The sequence below is a fragment of the Danio rerio genome, chromosome 23 (assembly GCF_052040795.2).
Source record: "Danio rerio strain M-AB ecotype USA chromosome 23, GRCz13ab, whole genome shotgun sequence".
In the NCBI taxonomy this organism is placed as follows: domain Eukaryota; kingdom Metazoa; phylum Chordata; class Actinopteri; order Cypriniformes; family Danionidae; genus Danio; species Danio rerio.
Window position 1 is genome coordinate 4690040 of NC_141043.1, and position 21901 is coordinate 4711940.

Below are 21901 nucleotides of genomic sequence, written 5' to 3' on the forward strand. Positions count from 1 at the left end.
AAGCCACTATAAATACCCTAAGTTCCATATCACAGCCATCTTCGTTTTGAAGAATCCCCCCTTCCACCCCTTCTCATCCTCCTTTCCTAGATGGGTGGCACGGTGGCCTAGTGGTTAGCACTGTTACCTCGCAGCAAGAACGTCACTGGTTGTAGTCCTTAACAAGCCAGCCGACATTTCTGTGCAGAGTTTACACGTTCTCCCCGAGCTCACGTGGGTTCCCACTGGGTTCCCCGGTTTCCTCCCACCATCCAAAAACATGCAACTTAAGTTAACTGACTAATCCAAATCGGCACTATATGCTCCTAGTAAGTAGTTATATCTTAAGAGCGATTACTATCTGTTCATCAGTTACTACAGCAGGGGAGTTCTCAAGATCTACCTAAGCTCAAACTCCCCTCTCGCCTTGCAAACGGGAAGGATCCTATGAACTCAGGGCTTTCTCCCAGGACAGCATGCCAGACAAGCTTTATAATCAATAATCAGCTAAGTGTGAACTCTTGAAACAGAAATTGGTGAAAAAATAAACGGGGTAATAATTTAGGGGGGCTAATAATTCTGACTTTAACTGTATGCAATTTTAAAAAGGTACATCTTAACACATTTTTTAAAAACAGGACTGCTGGGGGATTCTTTCACTTCATTTGGTGCCGCCAGATCGCATTAGATTCACAAAAGTCCAGCTCTAGAAGAGTGTGCCAATTTGCTTGGAGTAATGTTGACAATAAAATGTAATATGGTGTCAGTTTATGTCCTTATAAACTAATACAAGTATTTTTAAAATGGCGCACTGGTAACCAGTGTAATTCTGTTAACACTGGTCTAATATGCTCCTATTTCTTCAATCTCATTCAAACTCTGGCTGCTGCATTTTGTAACTGATGGAGTTGAGATTGATCTAAAGCAGTGGTACTCAAACTTTTTTCATCAAGTACCACCTCAGAAAAAAATTCTCTCTCCAAGTACCACCAAAATGAGCAGTATTGAAATTCAGTAGTGTAGTAGGCCCAGTAAAGCAGCTATAACTCTGCACAGTTAAAAAAAAAACGTGGCAGATTACCTCAGAAATATAGGCTATATGTCATATATGGCATATTATATACATCATTTTTGATAAGTTTTGAAATGTATTTAGCATCTACATGACATATTTCATTCCTCCACGTACCACTAGAAGGAAGCCCGCGTACCACTAGTGGTACACGTACCACAGTTTGAGAACCACTGATCTAAATGTCTCTGTTGAATAATGAACGGCTTTAACTGTTGCTGATGTTTGGTCCGTGCTTCTCTCTCTCTCTACGCAGGACTCCATCTCTAGCGGTTCTCCTCTCCAGCACAGAGAATCTTCCTTCCGGCAGCGTTTGCTTCCTGAAAGACGCAGCAGCGTTCCAGACTCTTTTTCTCTCCTCGGGCCACTTTTTGGCAGCGCTCGGGTCAATCCGTTCGTCTTGGGCTGCCCTCCCTATCCCACCCTCATATCCCACACTCCACATCCATTCAACCTGCACCACACCGCCCAGCCCTCACAGCGATGTCAGTTCTTTCAGAGCCCCTGCGCACCCTCACGCAGCCAACGCGGCCTGTTTCTCTTCAAACAGCTTTCGCACGCACTGCGCAGGAACCATCTGGCCCAGTTCAGACAGCACAGTGAACAGCACACCATCTCCAAACACTAACACTGCGCCATCAGCACGCTAGTGTGAGCTGAACTTTAGACGAGCACACCATGAGCAAAAACCAGCCAATCCCGGGAAGAGCAGGAGCGATGCATGTGCAAAAAAACAGCATCTGTGTTTGATGTCTCTCGTACTTTCAGCATTCTGCCTGTGGGTGAATGTCACACAGTTATAGTAAATCCATTATATTTTGCATAAAGAAAGTCAAGGACTATTAAGATATATTGCGTAGTGGCCTTTACATGGCACATTTTTTTATTGCTGTAATTTATTTTGGAATTTATATTATTGCTATTTATTTTCAACCCTTATTCTGACCCTCGTTGTTTGTGGAAAGGTCTGTTTTAAGGGCATGTACGGTGGCTGAGAATGCTTAACATGCTGCAATAAAGTATATGCAGAGCTAGTGTTTCCTACCATACTGCTAAACTTCCGGTGAACGGTTAATGTGACTTTTATCCAGTTTATACGGTTTCTTTTACAGCATCGATGTTGTAATGTAATTAAAATATAATCAGTTAAATAGACTTTGGAATTTATTTAGTTGCTCAAGCGTAAAACGAGATGAAAAGTCGTTTACACGCACCGGCCAGTCAGGATTAGCAGGCTAGCGCAGAAGCTTCATTAAATATACTGGGGTAAATATACTGTCGGCAGCTTCACGGAAGCTAAGTACTGGTCAGTACCTGGGCGGGAGACCACATGGGAAAGCTAGTTTGCTGTTGGAAGTGGTGTTAGTGAGGCCAGCATTCAACCTGTGGTCTGTGTGGGTCCTAACGCCCCAGTATAGCGATGGGGACTCTATACTGCTTAGTGAGCGATGTCTTTCGGATGAGACGATAAGTCCCGACTTTCTGTGGTCGTTAAAAATCCCAGGATGTCCTTCGAAAAAGAGTAGGAGTTTAACCCAAATTTGCCCACTGGCCTCTGTCCATCATGGCATCCTAACCCTCCCCTTCATTACTCTGTTTCTCTCCACCAATCAGCTGCAGTGAAAAAAGTGTTGCATGCAGAACTGTTGCAAACAATTTGAATTGAATTGAAACAAACATATTAAATTTGATAATGTTCAACTTCATTTGTTTGTTTAAATTCAGCCCATATTAATTGTTTACAATCACTTAACGTAAAAGAATTGAGTAAACCAAGGAATCACCTTTGAATACATTTTTTCAGTGTGGTGTGTGGTGTCGGCGCAATATGGCTGCCGTCGCGACATCCAGGTAAATGCTGCACACTAGTGGTGGATGAGGAGATTCCCCCAAAAACGTGTGTAAAGCGATTTGAGCGCCCAGAAAAGCGCTATGAAAACGTAAGGAATTATTATGATTAATTATTATTAAAGTAAATGTTCATATTTTAAAGACATGGCGAAGAAAATGTAATTTAATGCTGTGCTTCTTGTACAATCTGAGACCCACTTTATATCGGATATCACTTGGCAGTGGAGATCGCTGACTGGAGAAAAAAGACCTTAACGCGCTGATTTTGGAATGGCATACAGTTCACCGGAAGCACTTACTTAACGGAAGGTTACTGGCAAATTAAAAGTCCTTCCGCATACTTCCGCATATACCCTATTTAAGAAAACACATGCTTTATAAAAAACACAAGCACAATAAAAAAAGATCTTCATCCGTTTGACAGCACACGTGCTGCAAATCTTCACAATGCATACACATTTTAAAAAATGCGCTGCGATTTCACACAACGCAAACAATTTACGAAAACTCGCTGCATTTTCTCACAACACAAAAACAGAATGGAACACAGTGCAAAATGTATCAAGGAGACCCAAAATCGTGACGGACGCTGCTTCTCAGTGAAGTTGTAGGTGATCTTCGAAAGGTGAGTTTTTTTATTTTTATATCCCGATTCCCATTACTTAATTATTTATTAGCCTAAATGACCATAACCTAAACAGCTGGGTCCGTCACGTTTTAGGGTCTTCTTAAAACATTTTTGTTGCGTTGTGAGAAAATTCAGCACATTTTTGTAAAATGTTTGCATTGTGAGTGAATGCAGTGTGTTTTTTTCAAATGTTTATGCACTGTGAGGACTGCAATCTTGTGCTGTCAAACTGATGAAGACCTTTTCTTAATTTGCTGTTTTTGTAATTGCACATGTTGCAGCATGTTAAGTTCTCTCGGCCACCGTAGGCGTGGGTTCTTTTAAGGTCCTGTGCATTTAAATGTGCATTTTTATTTAATGTTTGATGTAATCTCAAATGAAAATTGAAGAGAGTGTGGGACATAGAGTAGCCCACCCTTCTACCCCCAGCCTTTTTTTAAACTGTAAAAAAAAATCGTTGATCAACTGCAGCTTTAGATGTTAATATCTGTTTTATATTTTCTAAATGTAAATTTTGTCACTGTTTTGGAGCACATTAGCTTATAGATATGCCTAAAAATAACAGACTGAGGGCCAACATTTAACAAATATTATTTTGCTTTCACGGGACCTTTAAAGCTTGTAGGTAAATGGCCGTTGTATTAAATGGCTGAAGTTAAGTGTTTGGACAACATTATCCATATAAAAGCATCCTTCACAAGTAAAGCATAATGAAATTTGCTATTTTTTTCAGTGCAGCTGCTGTCAGATGCAGCACAGGTATGAGGAAACTGAACGCCAGTGGGCGGAGCCTATGCTCTGCAGGCAGTGTATATGCTAGGCATGGGACAACAACCGTTTTCAAGGTATATCGCGGTTTGGAAAAGTCAAGGTTTTAAAACCACTAAAATGCTCTGTATTACCGTTCCTAGGATTTTTTATTTACATTTTTTGTTTTGTTTGTTTTTTAGGACAACAGTATGTCCAGCAGAACAAAATATCCAAAGGTGCCGTTTTAAATTTTAAAGAAATCGGTGTTTTTGAAACTAAACGACTGTCCCAAAATATTACAAATCTTTCAAAAAATAAAATAAATTGTTTTCAAATATTTAAGAAGTGCGTGCTTTGCTTATGTGAGATGCACCTCTCACACATTAAATGATCAAGGCAAATGTATTTTCTCATGTCATGACCCCTTTAACACAATTTAAAGGGACAGTCACCCAAAAATATAAATTTACTCACTATTTATTCACTCTCAAGTGGTTTCAAACTTTTTTGAGTTTCTTTCTTCTGTTGGACACAAAATCCATCAAAAAAAACTAATAATATAGATGGCAATGGTTTCAGGTTTCCATTTATTTATTCATTCATTTTTTTGCCACTTTTCCGGGGCCGGGTTGTGGGGGCAGCAGCCTTAGGGCAGCACCCCTCCTTTCCCCAGACACTTCCTCCAGCTCCTCCGGGGGAAGTCCCTCCAGCGTGTCCTGGGTCTTCCCCGAGGCCTCCTCCCGGTTGGACATGCCTGGAACATCTCCCTAGGTAGGCGTCCAGGAGGCATTTGAAACAATACTACTCCGAGCTCCTCCCGGGTGGCAGGGCTCCTCACCTCATTTATAAGGGTGCACCTTGCCAACCTGCGAGGGAAACTCATTTCAGCAGATTGTGTCCGAGATCTTGTCCTTTCGGTTATGACCCAGTTTTTTTCAAAATGTCTTCTTTTGTGTTTAACCAACACAATCTCACGGCAATTCGTAACTTTCTGATTTATTGGCTAATTCGTATAAATTTGTACTATCTAATTCGTACAATTTAGTAAGACTTGCTTATCCCCCAATGACGGTTGGGTTTAGGGGTGGGGTTAGGTGCCACGCCTCCTTTTTAAAATCATACAATTTTGTAGGACTAAACTGGCAAAACGTAAAACACTTACGTTTTCTCTTGAGATCAGGCTGGTTTAACAGAATAAAGAAACTCAGGCCGTACTCACACTATGTACAGTTGCCTCGAACCGGGCCAAAGCACGTTTGTCCTCCCTCCCGTCTCTCCCGACAGCCCGCACTCACATTACAATCGTGCCTGGGCGCGCTTACGTCATCGATGCTGCGCTGTGCACAGTGCACGGCGCTCGCTCAGCACAGTGGAGATTTCTCTAGTTATATCATTTCAGTCGTTTGATATGCAGTGACATGCAGTCAAATATTTCGCCTACAGTCCTTAGGGATGCGGTGACACGCAGTCAGATAGTTCGCCGAACAGATCCGCCACTTTTGACGCTCATAAACAATCATAAAGCCCTCGTGCTGCAGGATTTAGGAGGTTTGCTGAAGGTGTAGCTGTCGTAGAGTGAGGGGTTTGCGTCTTTAATAAACTACGGCAGTTTGCGTTCATTAAACAGTATGAATAATTAATAAATCAATATAAAATCAATCCCTTAAAACTCACGTCTCACTTTCAGTTTAGGACTTTGGCGCGTTTCGCGCTCACACACAAGCGTACCGTGCCAAAGCCCAAGTGAACCGCGCTCAGCCACACCTCTTCCTACCAGGGCCAGGGCCGGCCAAGTGAACCGTGCCTGAGCCTGATTCAGCGCACTCACACTTCTCAAACGATCCAGGAAACGGGCCTGGGCACAGTTCGGATTGCATAGTGTGAGTGTGCCCTCATAAAGGGTTGAAACCACTTGAAAGTGAGTTAATTTTTGGGGGAAGTATACCTTTAATATCTAACAATGGGAAATTTGATCATTTCAAAATAACTAACACCTATTCTTTTCATGCTGCAGAAATTCTAAAAGTTCAAATAATTCTCTCAATTTCTATTTATTTATTTATTTATTCAAGAATTTGAGTCGTGTGCTTTATTCTGCAGTGTGTATTCTTATAGGTGCTTCATTTAACCGTCTGTGAAAACCTCTTTGGTTGCCTTTATGCAAAACATGGTTCCTTTTTTTTCTTGTATTAGTTTTGGCCTTCTCGAAGAGGTTTTATCAGGTTGCCTGTGTTTTTGACATTCACTCAGCTTGGCAGAATGACAGAGTAGATGTTCTAACGCTGTATTTGTTGTAGATGACAGATTTATATGTTGTCTTGATCATAAATGAACGTGCCAATGACCGTTGCACCCATCAGCTCTGTGTTTCGTGTGTAGTATAGTTGTACAGTAGTGTAACTCAAACCATTGTAATCAAAAAAGCGATGTTATAGAACACTATAAAAATGTATTCAGACATTTAAAAAAAATAATACAAATATCTCGGTCAGTTTGAGACAAGGGCTGCGTCCAAAATCACATACTACTCGAGTAGATACTACATTTGAATTCACTTCACATCCGTTAAGCCCCATTCACACGGGGCTTTACCGTCAACGCTTGACTGAAGGCGTGTCTGAAGTCGGGGCTGAAGCGATCGTCATAGCAGCGTCAGCCAATGAAATTCAGTCAGCAATAGGCCACTGTCTAGCTGGTGTATTTGCATACAGCGATCTGATTGGCTGACGCTTCCATCGGCGATTGAAAAGTTGAGCTAGTCCCAACTTCTGCAGCAAGCAAAGCCTCTGAAGCGGCGCCAACGGATCCACAATGCAGTTCGGCAACGCCTGAAGTCACCTATTTGAAGTGAATGGGAAGCGTTGACGCTGACGTTAAAAAGTATGCTCTTTATAGTATGAATGTGAGTAGTATGAATGGAATTTAGACATACTACATCCACCAATAATCATGATCATGTGACCTACCCACATCAGTTGCGTCGCTTCACTCCAATTCAGGAATTCTCTCACGATGCATTATTATTATATATCATAGTGTCCATTACATGCGTACTTCAGAATATCATTAGAAATAGTAGGTCATCTGGGTACTTCACACATACAGTTTTTCGAGGACTATGAATTTGGACATACTACTTGGTTCGCATATTGTTTTTAACACTATATAGTATGGAAGTATACGATTTAGGACATACTGTAGCTGCGCACTTCAAAATCTTGCTGGAAATAGTATGTCATCCAGGTTCTTCTCGCATACTGTGTTTCAAATACTTTGAATTCGGACAAATACTCGGCTCTCATACTGTTTGTAATGTATTATATATTTTGGAAGTATGCGATTTTGCACAAAGCCTATGAATTTAGACATACTATTCAGCTTGCATACTGTTTTTTAGTTTTTTTTTTTACATACTATAGAGTATGGAAGTATGCAATTTCAGACACAGCTGCTCACTTCAGAATCTGGTTGGAAGTAGTAGGTCATCCAGTTACTTCTCGCCAACTGGTTTTCGAATACTAAGAGTTCAGACAAATACTCAGCTCACATACTGTTTTTTTAACATTCTATATAGTATGGAAGTATGCGATTTCAGACACAGTTGTGCACCAGAATATCATCGGAAATAGTTTTTAACGTACAATATAGTATGGAAGTATGTGTTTTCGAACACAGCCACGCAATTCAGAATCTTGCCAGAAAGAGTAGGTCATCTGGGTTCATCGCACATACTGTGTTTCAAATACTTTGAATTCGACAAAGTACTTGGCTCTCATACTGTTTTTAACATACTATATAGTATGGAAGTATGTGATTTCGGACAAATCCTATGACTTCAGACATACTATCCAGCTCGCATACTGTTTTTTTTTTTTTTTTTTTACGTACTATAGAGTATGGAAGTATGTGATTTCAGACACAGCTCCTCACTTCAGAATCGTGTTGAAAGTAGTAAGTTATCCGGGTACTTCTCACATACTCTTTTTCAAATACTTTGAATTCGGACATACTACTTAGCTCGCATACTGTTTTTAACGTACTATATATTAGAAGGTATGCAATTTTGGACACAGCCATGCAGTTCAGAATCTCGGCAGAAGTAGTTGATCATCCGGGTACTTCTCGCATACTGTTTTTCGAATACTAAGAATTCAGACAAGTACTGTGTTCACATAGTTTTTTTAACATACTATATAGTTTGGAAGTATATGATTTCGGACACCGCCACACACTTCAGAATCTCTCTGGAATTTTTCGAATACTATCATTTCAGACATACTGCTCTGCTTGCATACTGTTTTTAGCGTACTATAGTCGTATGGATTTATGCGATTTCGGACGCAGCCCCAAGGTCATATTTAAAGAAGTAAGCTACTAGAAACCTTCCGTTGGGATCTGAGATCAGGTCATTTCGAAGCACAAATGCAGTATCATGTGACACTTTAAGCTGCTCCACTACAGTCACATGAATAATACACAGTGCAGATTTTAGGGAGATTTGCATGCTTTCAGCCGGAGTTTTTATTTTAAATAGCATTTTTAATTTCATATGTTGATTTTCCTTTGGAGATAAGCACAGGATTTCCGAGGGCCGGGGAATAACAGAATTATTTTTTTATCTACTAAGGATTGTTATGGTTTCTTTATAAGTGCAATATGTTTGTCATGATGATCATGGCTAAAGCATCTTTACTATTACTTCATATAGTGGCGTAGAGATTCTCATCTAAGTGTTTTTACATTGAATGGAATGTCATAGTGATCGGCTAGGCTTTGACTGTGACTTGTTATCGATGTTGTTCTTGGGTGTTTATTTATTATTAATAATAAACCAGTGTTACCATGGAAACAAAGTGCAATCATGTAAGATATACTCTTCTTCTTTTTTTTTGTTTTTTGGAACTCTTAACCAGGAGATTGTTTCAGGTGAATTTTACTGCAATATTATGCAAGCATCCGTATGTTTAGAGGAATGTATGTCTAGAAATGAGGCAGATGAAAACGATGATTGTTGTAAAGATGCATTCTGATCTCATTTATTAGCTGAAAACTAGAAGAATCTTATGTGTAATCTTGATTTCAGATGTTTTCGTGACCCCAAACCAAAGCTTTAGGTTTTCCGTTTAACATATCACAATATATGGAGTGCAATATGGATTCTGGTGTAATAAAGTCAACGTGAAACCAAAAGTAACCTTATCTACCTTCTAGATTAGCTCTATTCTAGATTAGGTCAAACGGATTTGTGAATATCGTTTCATGTTGACTTTATATATTTGAAAAGCTATTTATTTTACAAACACTTTCCAAAGATTTCTGTTTCTGCATAACTTAGAAGATATTCTGACAGAAAATATACCCCAACACTGCACTAAAGGATCAAATGCATTTTCTTGACCACCATAAGCTGATAAACGCCTGTGTTTCTCTGTATACGTGTGTTTTTTTCTGCCCTTTTGCTTGTATATCTCTACACAGCATTTCATCTTTCTGACCTGTTGTGTTTGTGTTGAAAGCAGATTCAAATCATCCGGCGTAAAGCTACCACGTCCCATTATTAGCCCATGTAAAGATGATAAACACACATTTTTGACGAGTAATATTAGGGGACCAAATTTGGAAGTGTAAATAGTGTGTACAGTATCCTGCATATTTTGACATCTGTCTTTAAATGAGAGGTGTGTTCCCGTCTGTTTTACTGTGTGTATCTACTGAAAACAGACTGTTGCCATTTTTTCCGTCTGTATGTTCGTCTCCTCACAGGCTGCTATTTCACTGTCCACACTTTGAGAAATGGGAAATAGAAAAGGGCATTGTTTTATTTTTGTTGTTGTTGTTGTAGAGCAGAGAATGCTTGTAATTTGAGATTTTATTTTACGTAATGGTTATCTACGTCAGTGTACAGTCAATGTAAAACAAACTGTGACGGCATTCAGAACATAAAATAAAAGGAATATATGACAATACGCAGTTGTGATTTTTAATATATGTTTTCACTTGGGATTGCATTTTATGTGGACAAATTTCATAGAAATACACTAGGGAAAAACTCTGAGTTCCACACACTTCCTTCATGTTGTCGCAACACAAATCTATTAATGGCTTGTTTCTATTGAGAGGTAGGGTACGGTTTGGTACGCTATTATGGCTGTTTCCACTGTCAAAAGTTGTACCAAACAGTACCGTACAACATTTTCGGCACCCTTTTGAAAGGGTACCACACACGAGAAAGGGTGCCGAAAGGTGGAGCTAGACGCGCAGCTGAACGCTATTGGTTTACAGAGATTCGTCATTCGCTTACGCAACAAGCCAGGATGAAAACAAAAACCCGCCATATTTGAAATACACAGTGAGAGATTACAGCGAAATTATATATACATATAATAACCAGCCATGGTCGATTCGTCTTCAAACAAACCTTGTCGTCGTATTGATAAACAGCCACAATGCCAAGAAAAAGAGCAGATTTACCATGTACCCCGTAGTTTTTTTACAAGCCAATCTGAGGCGCGAGCGGTTTTGCTTTCTTGCTTGCGCTCGCCGCGCGTCTACATTTAAAATAATAAACTTCTTGAGCTGATGATAATAACGTGCGCTTGATTAATGACGTGCTTTTGAAACCGGATCCTGTCAGATACTGACAAACGCGAGAGTGAAGCGCGAAAAAAGGAGAAGCACTTTTAAAAAACAAGTTTCAGTATAAAACACTTAATGTTGCATTACCAGCCTATCCAGCATTTCCTCAAGAGTTTCATGCAATTTCGGGTGTCTTAATTTTTAAGATTACTTTCATTAAGCAACATATTATTCATGCCCCGGCGAACGGAAAGAAAAGCCTTCGCATTTCAAGATTCGGGTGATCCTTTAAGGTCAGGGGCGGACTGGCCACCTGGCAATTCTGGCAAATGCCAGAAGGGCCGGCCCATTTTTTAAATGTGGGCTGGTATGCTATTTTTTAAATAACGTTTTTTTTTATACATATATGTATTGTTTTTACATGCAGGCAGCTTTTATTTCTTGTAAGATGTGAATATTATGATGATGATGATGATGATAGTAATAATAATAGTAAATATTAAGCATTGGCCCAATCGGCAATGGCCCACTGGTTTCGAGATGGGCCGACCCAATCAGAGGTTACATGGACGTAATCAAAATCTGGCAAGAATTTCCAAGTGCAACACAAACTAATTGTCAAAGATGGACCGTTAAAAAAAAGAAAAGGCGGTGCCGAAAAGCCCTGAGAAAAGCCAAAAATTGCTCTAAAATCAGATGCTGCCAAATGCATAAAATTAACTGAAATAATCTCGAAAGGACACTGTCAACAACACGAAGGTCAATGGTTCGAACCTCTGCTGGGTCAGTTGGTGTTTCTGTGTGGAGTTTGCATGTTCGCATGGGTTTCCTTCCGGTTTCCCACACAAGTCCAAACACATGTGCTATAGGTGAATTGGGTAGCCCTAATTGTCCGTAGTGTATGTATGGGGCTGTGTCGGTAATGTGGGCTGGTGTGGCTACAGTGCCAGGGCTGATTTTTAGTCCCAGTCCACCCCTGTTTAAGGTAATCAAAAAATCGCTGCTTACATGGTAGATTCTTAATCAGTATTATCTGAATCGTAAAAGCGGAGTATTGGTGCCCATGTAAATGTGCTTAGTGAAAGTGCCAGATGATGTCTCAAGCCGTCAAAGACAGTCCATTTCTCTTCCTTTCAGTTGATTCCATGCGCCCTCAAATGTTTCATTAAGTTTGACGTATTTCCCCGCTACACGCAACTTTTGTAAAGCGTTTGCTTCACGTTGCTGTGTCAGAATCCTTGCTTGTTAAATACAGCCATACTTTAGAACGCTAAGTTTAAGCAAGTTTGATAAACGCAAATGTGCGTGTTGATGAATCTGAAGAGATCCTTCGCTCACCGGGTGTGCTGTACTGCATTGTGTGTGTGTGTGTGTTTCCTAGCAACAAGATCAACCGCCTGACATCACTGACTGTCCATCGTCTCCTTAAAGCATTTGATATGTATTCTATAGTCTCTGCGGTGTCTGTATCCCTCAAAGCTGTTTAGAATAAAATGTTTAGAGATGGTGTGACCAAAGCCACTGTAAGAAGTCTATAGTCTTTGCCTTTGATGTACCCCTTGGTCACATTGTCCCCCGATAATGTCAACAAACTGGACTGTCTTAGCAACTGGCTAAATGTTAAGGAGGACTAAGCAAAATTGTTTCTACTTTATAATTAATGTTCTCAACTCACAATACAACTTTTAAATGAGTACAATTGTTTGTATTCAATACTTTATTATTATTATGATATTTTTCCATCTTCCATATTTGCAATGCATGTATTTTGGGTTTTTTTGTAGTCCATTTGGAGTTTATTTTTGTTATTGACGTTGTTTTGAAATTCAAATGGCACTTATATCCCTGTGTTTTTATTTCTGTAATAAATATTGTTTCGTGATTAATCATGATTAAAAAAAAGTGTGATTAATTAGTTATTTTTTTAATCATTTGACAGCCCTAGTTCGAACTACTTGTTTAAAATGAGCCGAAAATTAATTGTTTATTAATTGTTTCATGTTCACTCAAATTTGTACAAATTAACTTAATTCCTTCATGTTGTCCTGACACAAATCGATTGTGTGGAACCCAGCATGTTTTACAGCAGAACTCATCTCTACAGATGTAAGTGTACAGCTCTTTAAGCAGGCAGGACATTTATAATGTGCTCTTGACAGATAACGTTATCAGGTCAGCCCACGATGATCACATGACCTGCAGTGTGCCTAAAGCTTGATTGGTCAAAACAAACTATCAGACATCCAAAAACGTTTTCAGTTCACAGTGCCAGTAGTAGTCATTTCAGAATTTCAAGAACCAGGATAAATGTTTCATATTTCCAGTTGCGGACTGAAAGGTAAGTCTTACACCCATTTAACAAACATCTAAATGTGATGTAATTGTGACTGTAGACTGGGAAAAAAACGATTCATTGGATTTACTAATTTCTTAGGGTGAGTAGTTGCAAATTCAATTCAATTCAGCTTTATTTGTACAGTGCTTTTACAATGTAGATTGTGTCAAAGCAGCTTCACATAAATGGTCATAGTAAATTGGAACAGTGTAGTTTAGTTTTAAGTGTTTAAGTTCAGTTCAGCTTAGTTCAGTGTGGTTCATTAATCACTGCTGAGGGTCTAAACACTGGAGAGCAAATCCATCGATGCATAGCTCTCCCGATCCCAAACTATGCAAGCTAGTGGCGACAGCGGAGAGGGAAAAAAAACTTTACTAATTGGCGAAAGTGAAGAAAAAAAAAACTTGAGAGAAATCAGACTCAGTTGGGCGCGACCGTTTTAATTTTAATTTTAATTTGGGCGGAGGCTGGAAGCTGGCCTCAGCGAAGACTTGTCTGTCCCTGGAGCGTCACAGGAATCAGTCTCATGCTCTCCACTCCTCCATGACCACCCCAGCAGCTGCTCAGGATACGGCCTGGTCCAGGATATGGAAACCTTGGGATCATCTCGTCTCTGTTCTTGGATCGAATCAGTGACTCTGGATAGTCTGAGTACCTCGGGATGAGTATCTCCAGGTGGAAATGGAGAATAAAGAGAATAATTAGCGTAGCTGCTGTTCAGTGTATATAAACGAGATGCAGAAACCAGTGTGGAAACGAACTAAGTGTATGCTTTACTTAACAGATAGGTCTTTAATCTAGTTTTGAACTTTGAGAGTGTGTCTGAGCCTCGGACGTTATTAGGAAGGCTATTCCAGAGTTTAGGAGCCATAACCGAGAAAGCTAGACCTCCTTTACTCGACTTTATTATTCTAGGAGCTACCAGAAGCCCTGAGTTTTGAGATCTTAAAGAGCAGGTTGGATTGTAGCGAGACAGAATGAAGGTGGAGTTTCTTGCTAGCTGCAGACACCACAGCAGGCAAACAATGTATATGGGCTGAATTTAAACAAACAAGTTAAATTGTACATCACTAAATTTCTTTTGTTTACATTTAGCCCATATCAATTGTTTGCAACCACTTACCTTAAAAAATGAGTAAATCCAATGAATATTTTTGTCAGTGCCTTCTAGCACTGCTGCATGCACATCCTTTAAAAAAAGTACTGCAGGGAATAAAAAACATGTTCTAGTGTTACATTTCAGCTTGAAATTCAGCCTGAGTCTGTTATTTAGATTTTTTTCTTCTTCCTTGAAATTAGCTTTAGATTTTATCCAAATTTCCTGTTTCTATATACAGTTGAAGTCAGAATTATTAGCCCCCTTTGAATTTTTTTTCTTTTTTAAATATTTCCCAAATGATGTTTAACAGAGCAAGGAAATTTTCACAGTATGTCTGATAATATTTTTTCTTCTAAAGAAAGTCTTATTTGTGTTATTTCGGCAAGAATAAAAACAGTTTTTAATTTTTTTAAAACGATTTTAGGGACAAAATTATTAGCCACTTTAAGCTATATTTTATTTCACTAGTAAACAGAACAAACCATCATTATATAATAACTTGCCTCATTACCCTAACCTGCCTAGTTAACCTAATTAACCTAGTTAAGCCTTTAAATGTCTCTTTAAGCTGTATAGAAGTGTCTCGAAAAATATCTAGTCAAATATTATTTACTGTCATCATGGCAAAGATAAAATAAATCAGTTATTAGAGTTGAGTCATCAAAACTTTTATGTCTAGAAATGTGTTGAAGAAATCTTCTCTTCGTTGAACAGAAATTGGGGAAAATATTAAACAAGGAGGCGAATAATTCAGGGGGGCTAATACTTCTGACTTTAACTGTAGCTAATAAATAACCTTTAATCAGTCTGCTTGTGTATGTATGCTGGCTGCATATATAGCCAGACATATGAATAAACATTTCATGGTTTTCTCCCCAGCAGGATGCTCTTTACTCTTCTCCTGTGCTCCGTCTTTGCACATGTCGGCTGTGACTCCTGCAGGTGCGTGACTTTGCCCTCTAAAGGTGTGCATGTAAACTGCAGCTTGCAGGGCCTGAGGATCATCCCTCGCCTTCCTGCCCGCACCACAGAGCTGCTGCTGCAGAATAACCTGCTGACCACCATTACTCCAGGACAACTAGACATGCTCCACAACCTCAGGCTGGTTAATTTATCCAGGAACCCTTTCCACTGTGACTGCCGTATCCTGTACTTAAGACAATGGCTGAAGATGAATAAAGCAGTGTCTGTGATGCCAACGTGTGCCAGTCCTCCAGAACTTGCCCAAAAGTCCATCGATGAGCTGACCGATGCTGATCTCCCTTCCTGTGCTTCTGATCAATGCTCTGGATTGGCTTATAATGCCATCTTATGCTCTCTGCTTTGCATTCTCATCGGTTTGCTGCTGTGGTGTGTGCAGCTAGCAAGAAACTCCACCTTCATTTTGGGAATTGATGAGAGACACACTGGATTTGAGGTGGAATCTCTTCGATCACGCAAACCCAAACACAGAATGAGGATGAGGTACAGTATTGGGTCAGGAACCGATGACATGGACAAGCCTTTACTCAACATGGACATTCTGCCTCAGATACTGGACGTCCTGCACAAGCAACACAACATTAAGATTAAAGTACCATGAAAAAAAAAAAAACAGTTTACTGATCATTTTACTTGTGTATAGTGTATTATTATTATTTTATTTGCACATTTGTTTGACAAGTAAAACATGGACTGATGTTTCTGTAAACTCATACAGTTTACGTTTAGACAAGAGACAAAACTTACTGTTTTCTGTTTCAAACCTTTATGAGTTTCATTCTTTGGTTGAAGACAAAAGAAGTTCGGTTGAAGACCTTAAACTATTGACTTTCATTGTTAGAAAAAAAATTATATGGTGCCTTACATTTTTTTGCTGAATCAAATGAACTTTTCTAGTCATCTCAACTTATATCAATCACTTTCACCTCCTTAAATTATTGTTAAAGCAGTTGGTATTTTATTATTATTATTATTATTATTATTATTATTATTATCATTATTATTATTACTGTTATTTTTATTATTATTCTTACTATTATTATTATCATTATTATTATTTTATTATTATTATTATTATCATTATTATTATTTTATTATTATTATAGTTGTTGTTGTTATTTTTATTATTATTATTATTTTATTATTATTATTGCCAGCATGAGTATATTATAGTTATCACGTTATTAATAATTCATCATACTGTTAGTTAAATTCTTCTTTTTAATATTATTCTTTACTTTGGGTTTGTATAATTTGTATATTAACATTATAACAATAAAGTTTTTTTTTTCTTCCTTATTATTCTCATTGTTTTTGTTTGCTGCACTTTATTTTTCAACTTCCTTTTTTTCTTCTACTCCTCCCCTTCCTTCTGTTTTTTTCTCTTCTTTTTTTCCTCTCTTTCCTCTTCTACTTACTATTATTCATTCATTAATTAATTCGTTTGCTCATTTTCTTCTCGGCTTAGTCCCTTTATTAATCCGGGGGTCCCCACAGCGGAATGAACCGCCAACTTATCCAGCACCATTTTATGCAGCGGATGCCCTTCCAGCCGCAACATCCCAGAGAGTGTTATTCACACACATACACTATGGACAATTTTTTGCCTACCCAGTTTACCTGTACCGCATGTCTTTGGACTGTGGGGGAAACCGGAGCACCAGGAGACTAGGTTTAGTACTTGTAATGTAATGTAATGTAATGTGTGTATTTTATATAGCACATGTATTGTGTATGGCCATACACCAAAAGCGCTTCACAATCATGAGCGGGGTCTCTCCACACCACCACCAGTGTGCAGCATCCACTTGGATGATGCGACGGCTGCCACAGGACAACGGCGCCAGTGCGCTCAGCACACACCAGCTATTGGTGGAGTAGAGAGACAGTGATAGAGCCAATTCAGTGGATGGGGATGATTGGGAGGCCATGATCGTAAGGGCCGATAGAGGGACTTTGGCCAGGACACCGGGGTTACACCCCTGCTCTTTCACGAGAAGTGCCATGGGATTTTTAATGACCACAGAGAGTCAGGACCTCGGTTTAAAATCTCATCCGAAAGACGGATATTCAACACTTGAATTATTCTGGTGTTGTAATTCTATAGTGATACTAATAAACCCACAATACTGTAAAGGCTTTCTACAACTATCAGTAGTAACTACAATTACTAATTACATCACAGTTTACTGCTGTTAATTAAACAGTAGCTTTAGCATTCATTAGCAAACTGTTGTAAATACTATAGTATACACTTTAGTATGGTGCAGTTTTACTAGGCTATGAATTACTTGAGTATTTTGTCATGTGGCAGTTTGTACATTTCTCCAACCCGCTGTCATAACTTTTGGTTTTAGTAATCTAAGGATTGCAAAACATTTTCAAAATAACTATGAGGTTTAGTCATTTTTCAAACTCAATTAAAACAGACCTCTGTCTTCTGCTTTCTGTCGGGTCTTTCCTACTACTTCCGCCATCTTGTGGCTGAATAATATACACGGAGATACGTATTTGGTTAATTCTTCAACTACGGGCACTTCTATGACCTTTAATCATATATATATATATATATATATATAAATTCCTCTTTCTTTGTCAAACTAACAATGAAACCTACTTTTAGAAAATGTACTACTTTTCTATTTCTATTTTTCAACCTCCTTTTAGGTGTCAAAATCGCCTAAAATTGGGTGTTTTCCTTATCACACACCCAGAGTTTTAAACTTCTACAATAAAAATAACATTTTAAAATATTATTTATCTGGTATCTATTCATGTATCTTAATTAAGCACTAGTGAAATTATTTAAATATTTTAGTTATTAATGTGAGACTTTTATCAATATCATTTTTTATACAAAGTATAGCTGTCGCACAGTATGCAGTGTCATTTCCACCACAACACTGTATGTCACTTTAAAATGTTTGTGTGGAAGATTATTTAGGTGGTTTCTATGAAAATAAAGTCATCTGAGAACATGTTCAAGATGGAGGGAATTTAATTTTTATCAACAACACTTGAAGAAAAATCAAGGTAAACATTGCTTGAAAAGGAAATATCATTTATTCTATGGCATTTCCAAACATGCTGTAGCCTACCTTCAAAGATGATTTTAAAAACCGAACAAAATTAAGGTAAGAGTGTTTTGTATACATGAAAGGCTAGTATCAACTCAAAGCTTAACAATAAACTGTAAAAATGTCATTTTAACAAACTGTAGAAATGTCATTTCCACCACTGTCATTTCCATCACCACACACATTTAAAAAAATATATAGGCTACTTAAAAAGTTCTCATCAAACATTAAAAGTGTATTCACAATGTATGAGTTCATGCTCTATTCAATAAACAAATTCAGTTTATTTTCTAATAAGCTCTTAACCAAATAAATTTTAAATTTAAGAGTGTGACAGGTGTACAATTCAGCATACAACTCATCAATTTCATCGACAAATGTATGATTATTATATATATATTGTGGAAAGATTGGTTAAACTAGATACAAAAATGATCTTAGACAATGTTTGTAGGCTATAATTTATTTCATTTTGAAATAAGCTGTATATTGAGATGTGGTGGAATTGACATTTATTCAGTTCACGATGGAAAAAAAATGTTTCTCTTCTTATCTAAGTTTGTCCTCTTACAGATCTTAAAACTAGACAAACTGTTTAAACTTATGAGGCTGTGTTACTTTAATTTTGAAATTAAAGTAAACTGCCCATACTTGAAGAATGGCCCATTTAAAGTATTACCACATTTGAAATAGCATAAATGATGAGGAATACAGAAAGAAAATTGCGCCAAACCAATAAAAAAAAAAAAAAAAAAACTGTAACTGCTGTTTTTGAAACAGTATCATACTGTTCTCATTGAATGGTTGGAACATTGCATTACAGGTCTGGAGTGGTGTAAATCTGTCCAATAGATGTTTTTCAGTTAAGTGTGGTTCCTCAGGGCTCTATCTGGCCCCAACCCGGTTTTCTCTTTACATACTGCCTGACAGTACGAGCATTATTATGATGACACACAAACGTATCTTCCCATTAAATAAAATTCAAATATTTTGGATAACCTCTTGGCCTGTTTTTATTCATTTAGAAAAAGTAATGCATGCCTTCATCTCTTCAAGAGTGGACTACTGCAAATCTTTTTATATTGGGATTGGCCATTCAGCTGTCTCGGTTAAAATTCAAAATACACATAAATAGGGTCATCTTTGGCCTGTGTTGCGTTCACTTCATTGGTTGCCAGTGCACTACAGAGTGGTTTTAAAAAATGTACTTCTTGCATACAAATAATTAATCAGCTTGTCTGGATGCAGGCCTGGTGCAAAGGCAATCTAAAATTCATGCAATTTTTTTAATGGGTTCACCTAACTCCACCCCTCACAGTGACATCACTAGCTCCATTGAGTGCATTGTGTCTGACATTGCATTGCTGGGAGATGCAATCTCAGCTTGCGTCATAAAAGCTGCATCCAGATGCTATTGAATATCTAAGCTCCATATTACCTTTCTTCTACCCTTTTGACCGAGCACCATGCAACCAGATCATCAAATCAGAGACTTTTGTTGATTCTCAAGTGTAGGCTAAAATATAGGAGCTTTCTCTGATGCTGCGGCCTTCTAGCCACAACCAGTCACTTGGAAACACCCATACACTCTCATTTACACTCACGAACAAATTAGCTTACCCAATTCACCTATACCGCATGTCTTTGGACTGTGGGGGAAACCGGAGCACCTGGAGAAAACACAGGGAGAACATGCAAACTCCACACAGAAATGCCAATGATTCAGGCGAGGATCAAACTAGCGACCCTCTTGCTGTGAGAAAACATCGCAACCCACTGTGCTACCTTTTTTTTTCTTTTTTTTACTTATTTTACTTTTAAATGAGTTTTTGTGGGGCACATTGGTCAACTAGGGTCATTTTCAATTGTGCTATATAAATATGGTGATATTTCATCTTATTATTTATATTAGTGTATAATTGTGTTTTGACATTTGCTTGTTTGGTGAATGAAACTAGCCTGTGATTTTATGGTGTTTGTGTATGAGTAAAGTAGTCAACATTTGAAGTCTGACCTAAGACGAACCAGACAAATCAACAACAAAACGTATTTATATAATAGTATATTTATAGTATATTATATTTATAGTTAATGTCTGATTCAGTTTTTTTTTACAAACTTTATGCATCTACAAAGCTGAGCTGCTCAAGGCACCTCTTCAGTGCAGCAATGAGAAATTCAATTTAATATAGTGCTTTTTACAATCTAGTGTATACAACTAAACATGGGTGGAAAATAAAGGAAATTAATAATAAGAAATAAATTCCATAATACTTAAAATTTTGGAACTGGATTGTTTTTTACCGGGATCAACTAAAATATATAGAGAAACTAATCTAACTCTCCAAAATTCAGAACTTGAATGAATGAATTGAATGAAGACAAAGCGGCAAAAAACAAGACCTGTGTTGAGGACTAGTCTTGTTGAGCTGTTGTAGTCATGTAGTACATTTTCCAAAAGTGGATTAGCCTTACACCTATGGAACTTTATGGGTTAATTATACAAACAGGCTCCCCTCAACACACATGCAAATTTCACCTCATTGAAGATACCAGTATGTCTATCTTGTTCCCAACAGGGCGGTGCACTCATTTGCAAATGTCTCTCTTGTTGACGTGCAGAATAACAGGATTTTTGTGCGCACTCTCACCTTTGGTTTCATCCATTTTTTAAGCCAAAGGTGTGTCAGAAACCTGCCCTGCCATTCCGCTTTCTGTTTATGAGGTGTTTTGTAGATCACATCAGTCTTCTCATATAAACAGTGCAGATTTGAACCGTTATAAGCATCCGTTAATTAAGCTTCCATATTTTGTGTTTTCTGTGAATTGCATTACAGGACACAGATCTCTGCTCTGTCTTTTGATGTTGAAAATTCAACCAACAAAGTGACTTTAATTGACATTTTACTATGTTGAAATAGTACTTTAAAAACAATATAGAGAGAAATAAGTCCTTAAAATAACAGAAAATTTACTGGTAGTTTATTATAGGGTTTTTGTACCATAATATATAACAACCCAGACCTCCAATCATAACTTTACACTATCACTTTAAACTATTATTATTTTTAATTTCGAACTTTTCAAGTTGGAAGAAAGATCAAGGTCCCATAATGCAATTCAAAAGCATAACAAAATGGGAAAAAACATAAACATGACACAAATAACAGTTTGTATAAAATACCTTAGTATATTACACAGATAACCATTAATTTATGGTTTTGATCATTTCCTAACTTCCCTATTAAGACTTTTGTGACTATTAACATCAAATGATGGCAAAACGATTTATTCAGATTTTTTTTTAATTATGAAGGTAAACTTTAAATAAAATAATGGTTTATTCATTTGCTATAATAATTTAATATTTGGATTACAAAAAAAGGCTGGAAATCATACACTTGAACCACATTTCTGATTTATATTTTGGAATTATTCAAAGGTATGTTGCACTACCAATTGTAATTAAATACATTTGCAATAAAATTAATTTAATTCTTATTATGAACATTGATTTGTCACCTTTGCTTTAGTGGGAATATACCATATTAAT

The 21901-nt window shown here is 37.8% G+C and overlaps 3 protein-coding genes across 7 annotated transcripts in view; all 3 read left to right on the forward strand.

Moving 5' to 3' along the window:
• iqsec1a (IQ motif and Sec7 domain ArfGEF 1a) overlaps positions 1 to 10246 on the forward strand; it is a gene marked incomplete at its 3' end in the record, with an annotated part of 122680 nt that extends 112434 nt beyond the window's left edge. For both annotated transcript variants that reach the window (NM_001386594.1, NM_001386595.1), the window contains 1 exon segment: positions 1308 to 10246. In NM_001386594.1, coding sequence (NP_001373523.1) covers positions 1308 to 1321 — 14 coding nt within the window.
• raf1a (Raf-1 proto-oncogene, serine/threonine kinase a) overlaps positions 1 to 21901 on the forward strand; it is a 778989-nt gene that overhangs the window by 648005 nt on the left and 109083 nt on the right. The gene's annotated exons all lie outside the window — the stretch shown is intronic.
• On the forward strand, positions 13073 to 16225 carry gp9 (glycoprotein IX platelet). 2 transcript variants are annotated; one of them, NM_001386545.1, is given in 2 exon segments: positions 13073 to 13194; positions 15173 to 16225. In NM_001386545.1, a coding segment is annotated over 1 exon segment (699 nt). In that variant the 5' UTR covers positions 13073 to 13194; position 15173; the 3' UTR covers positions 15873 to 16225.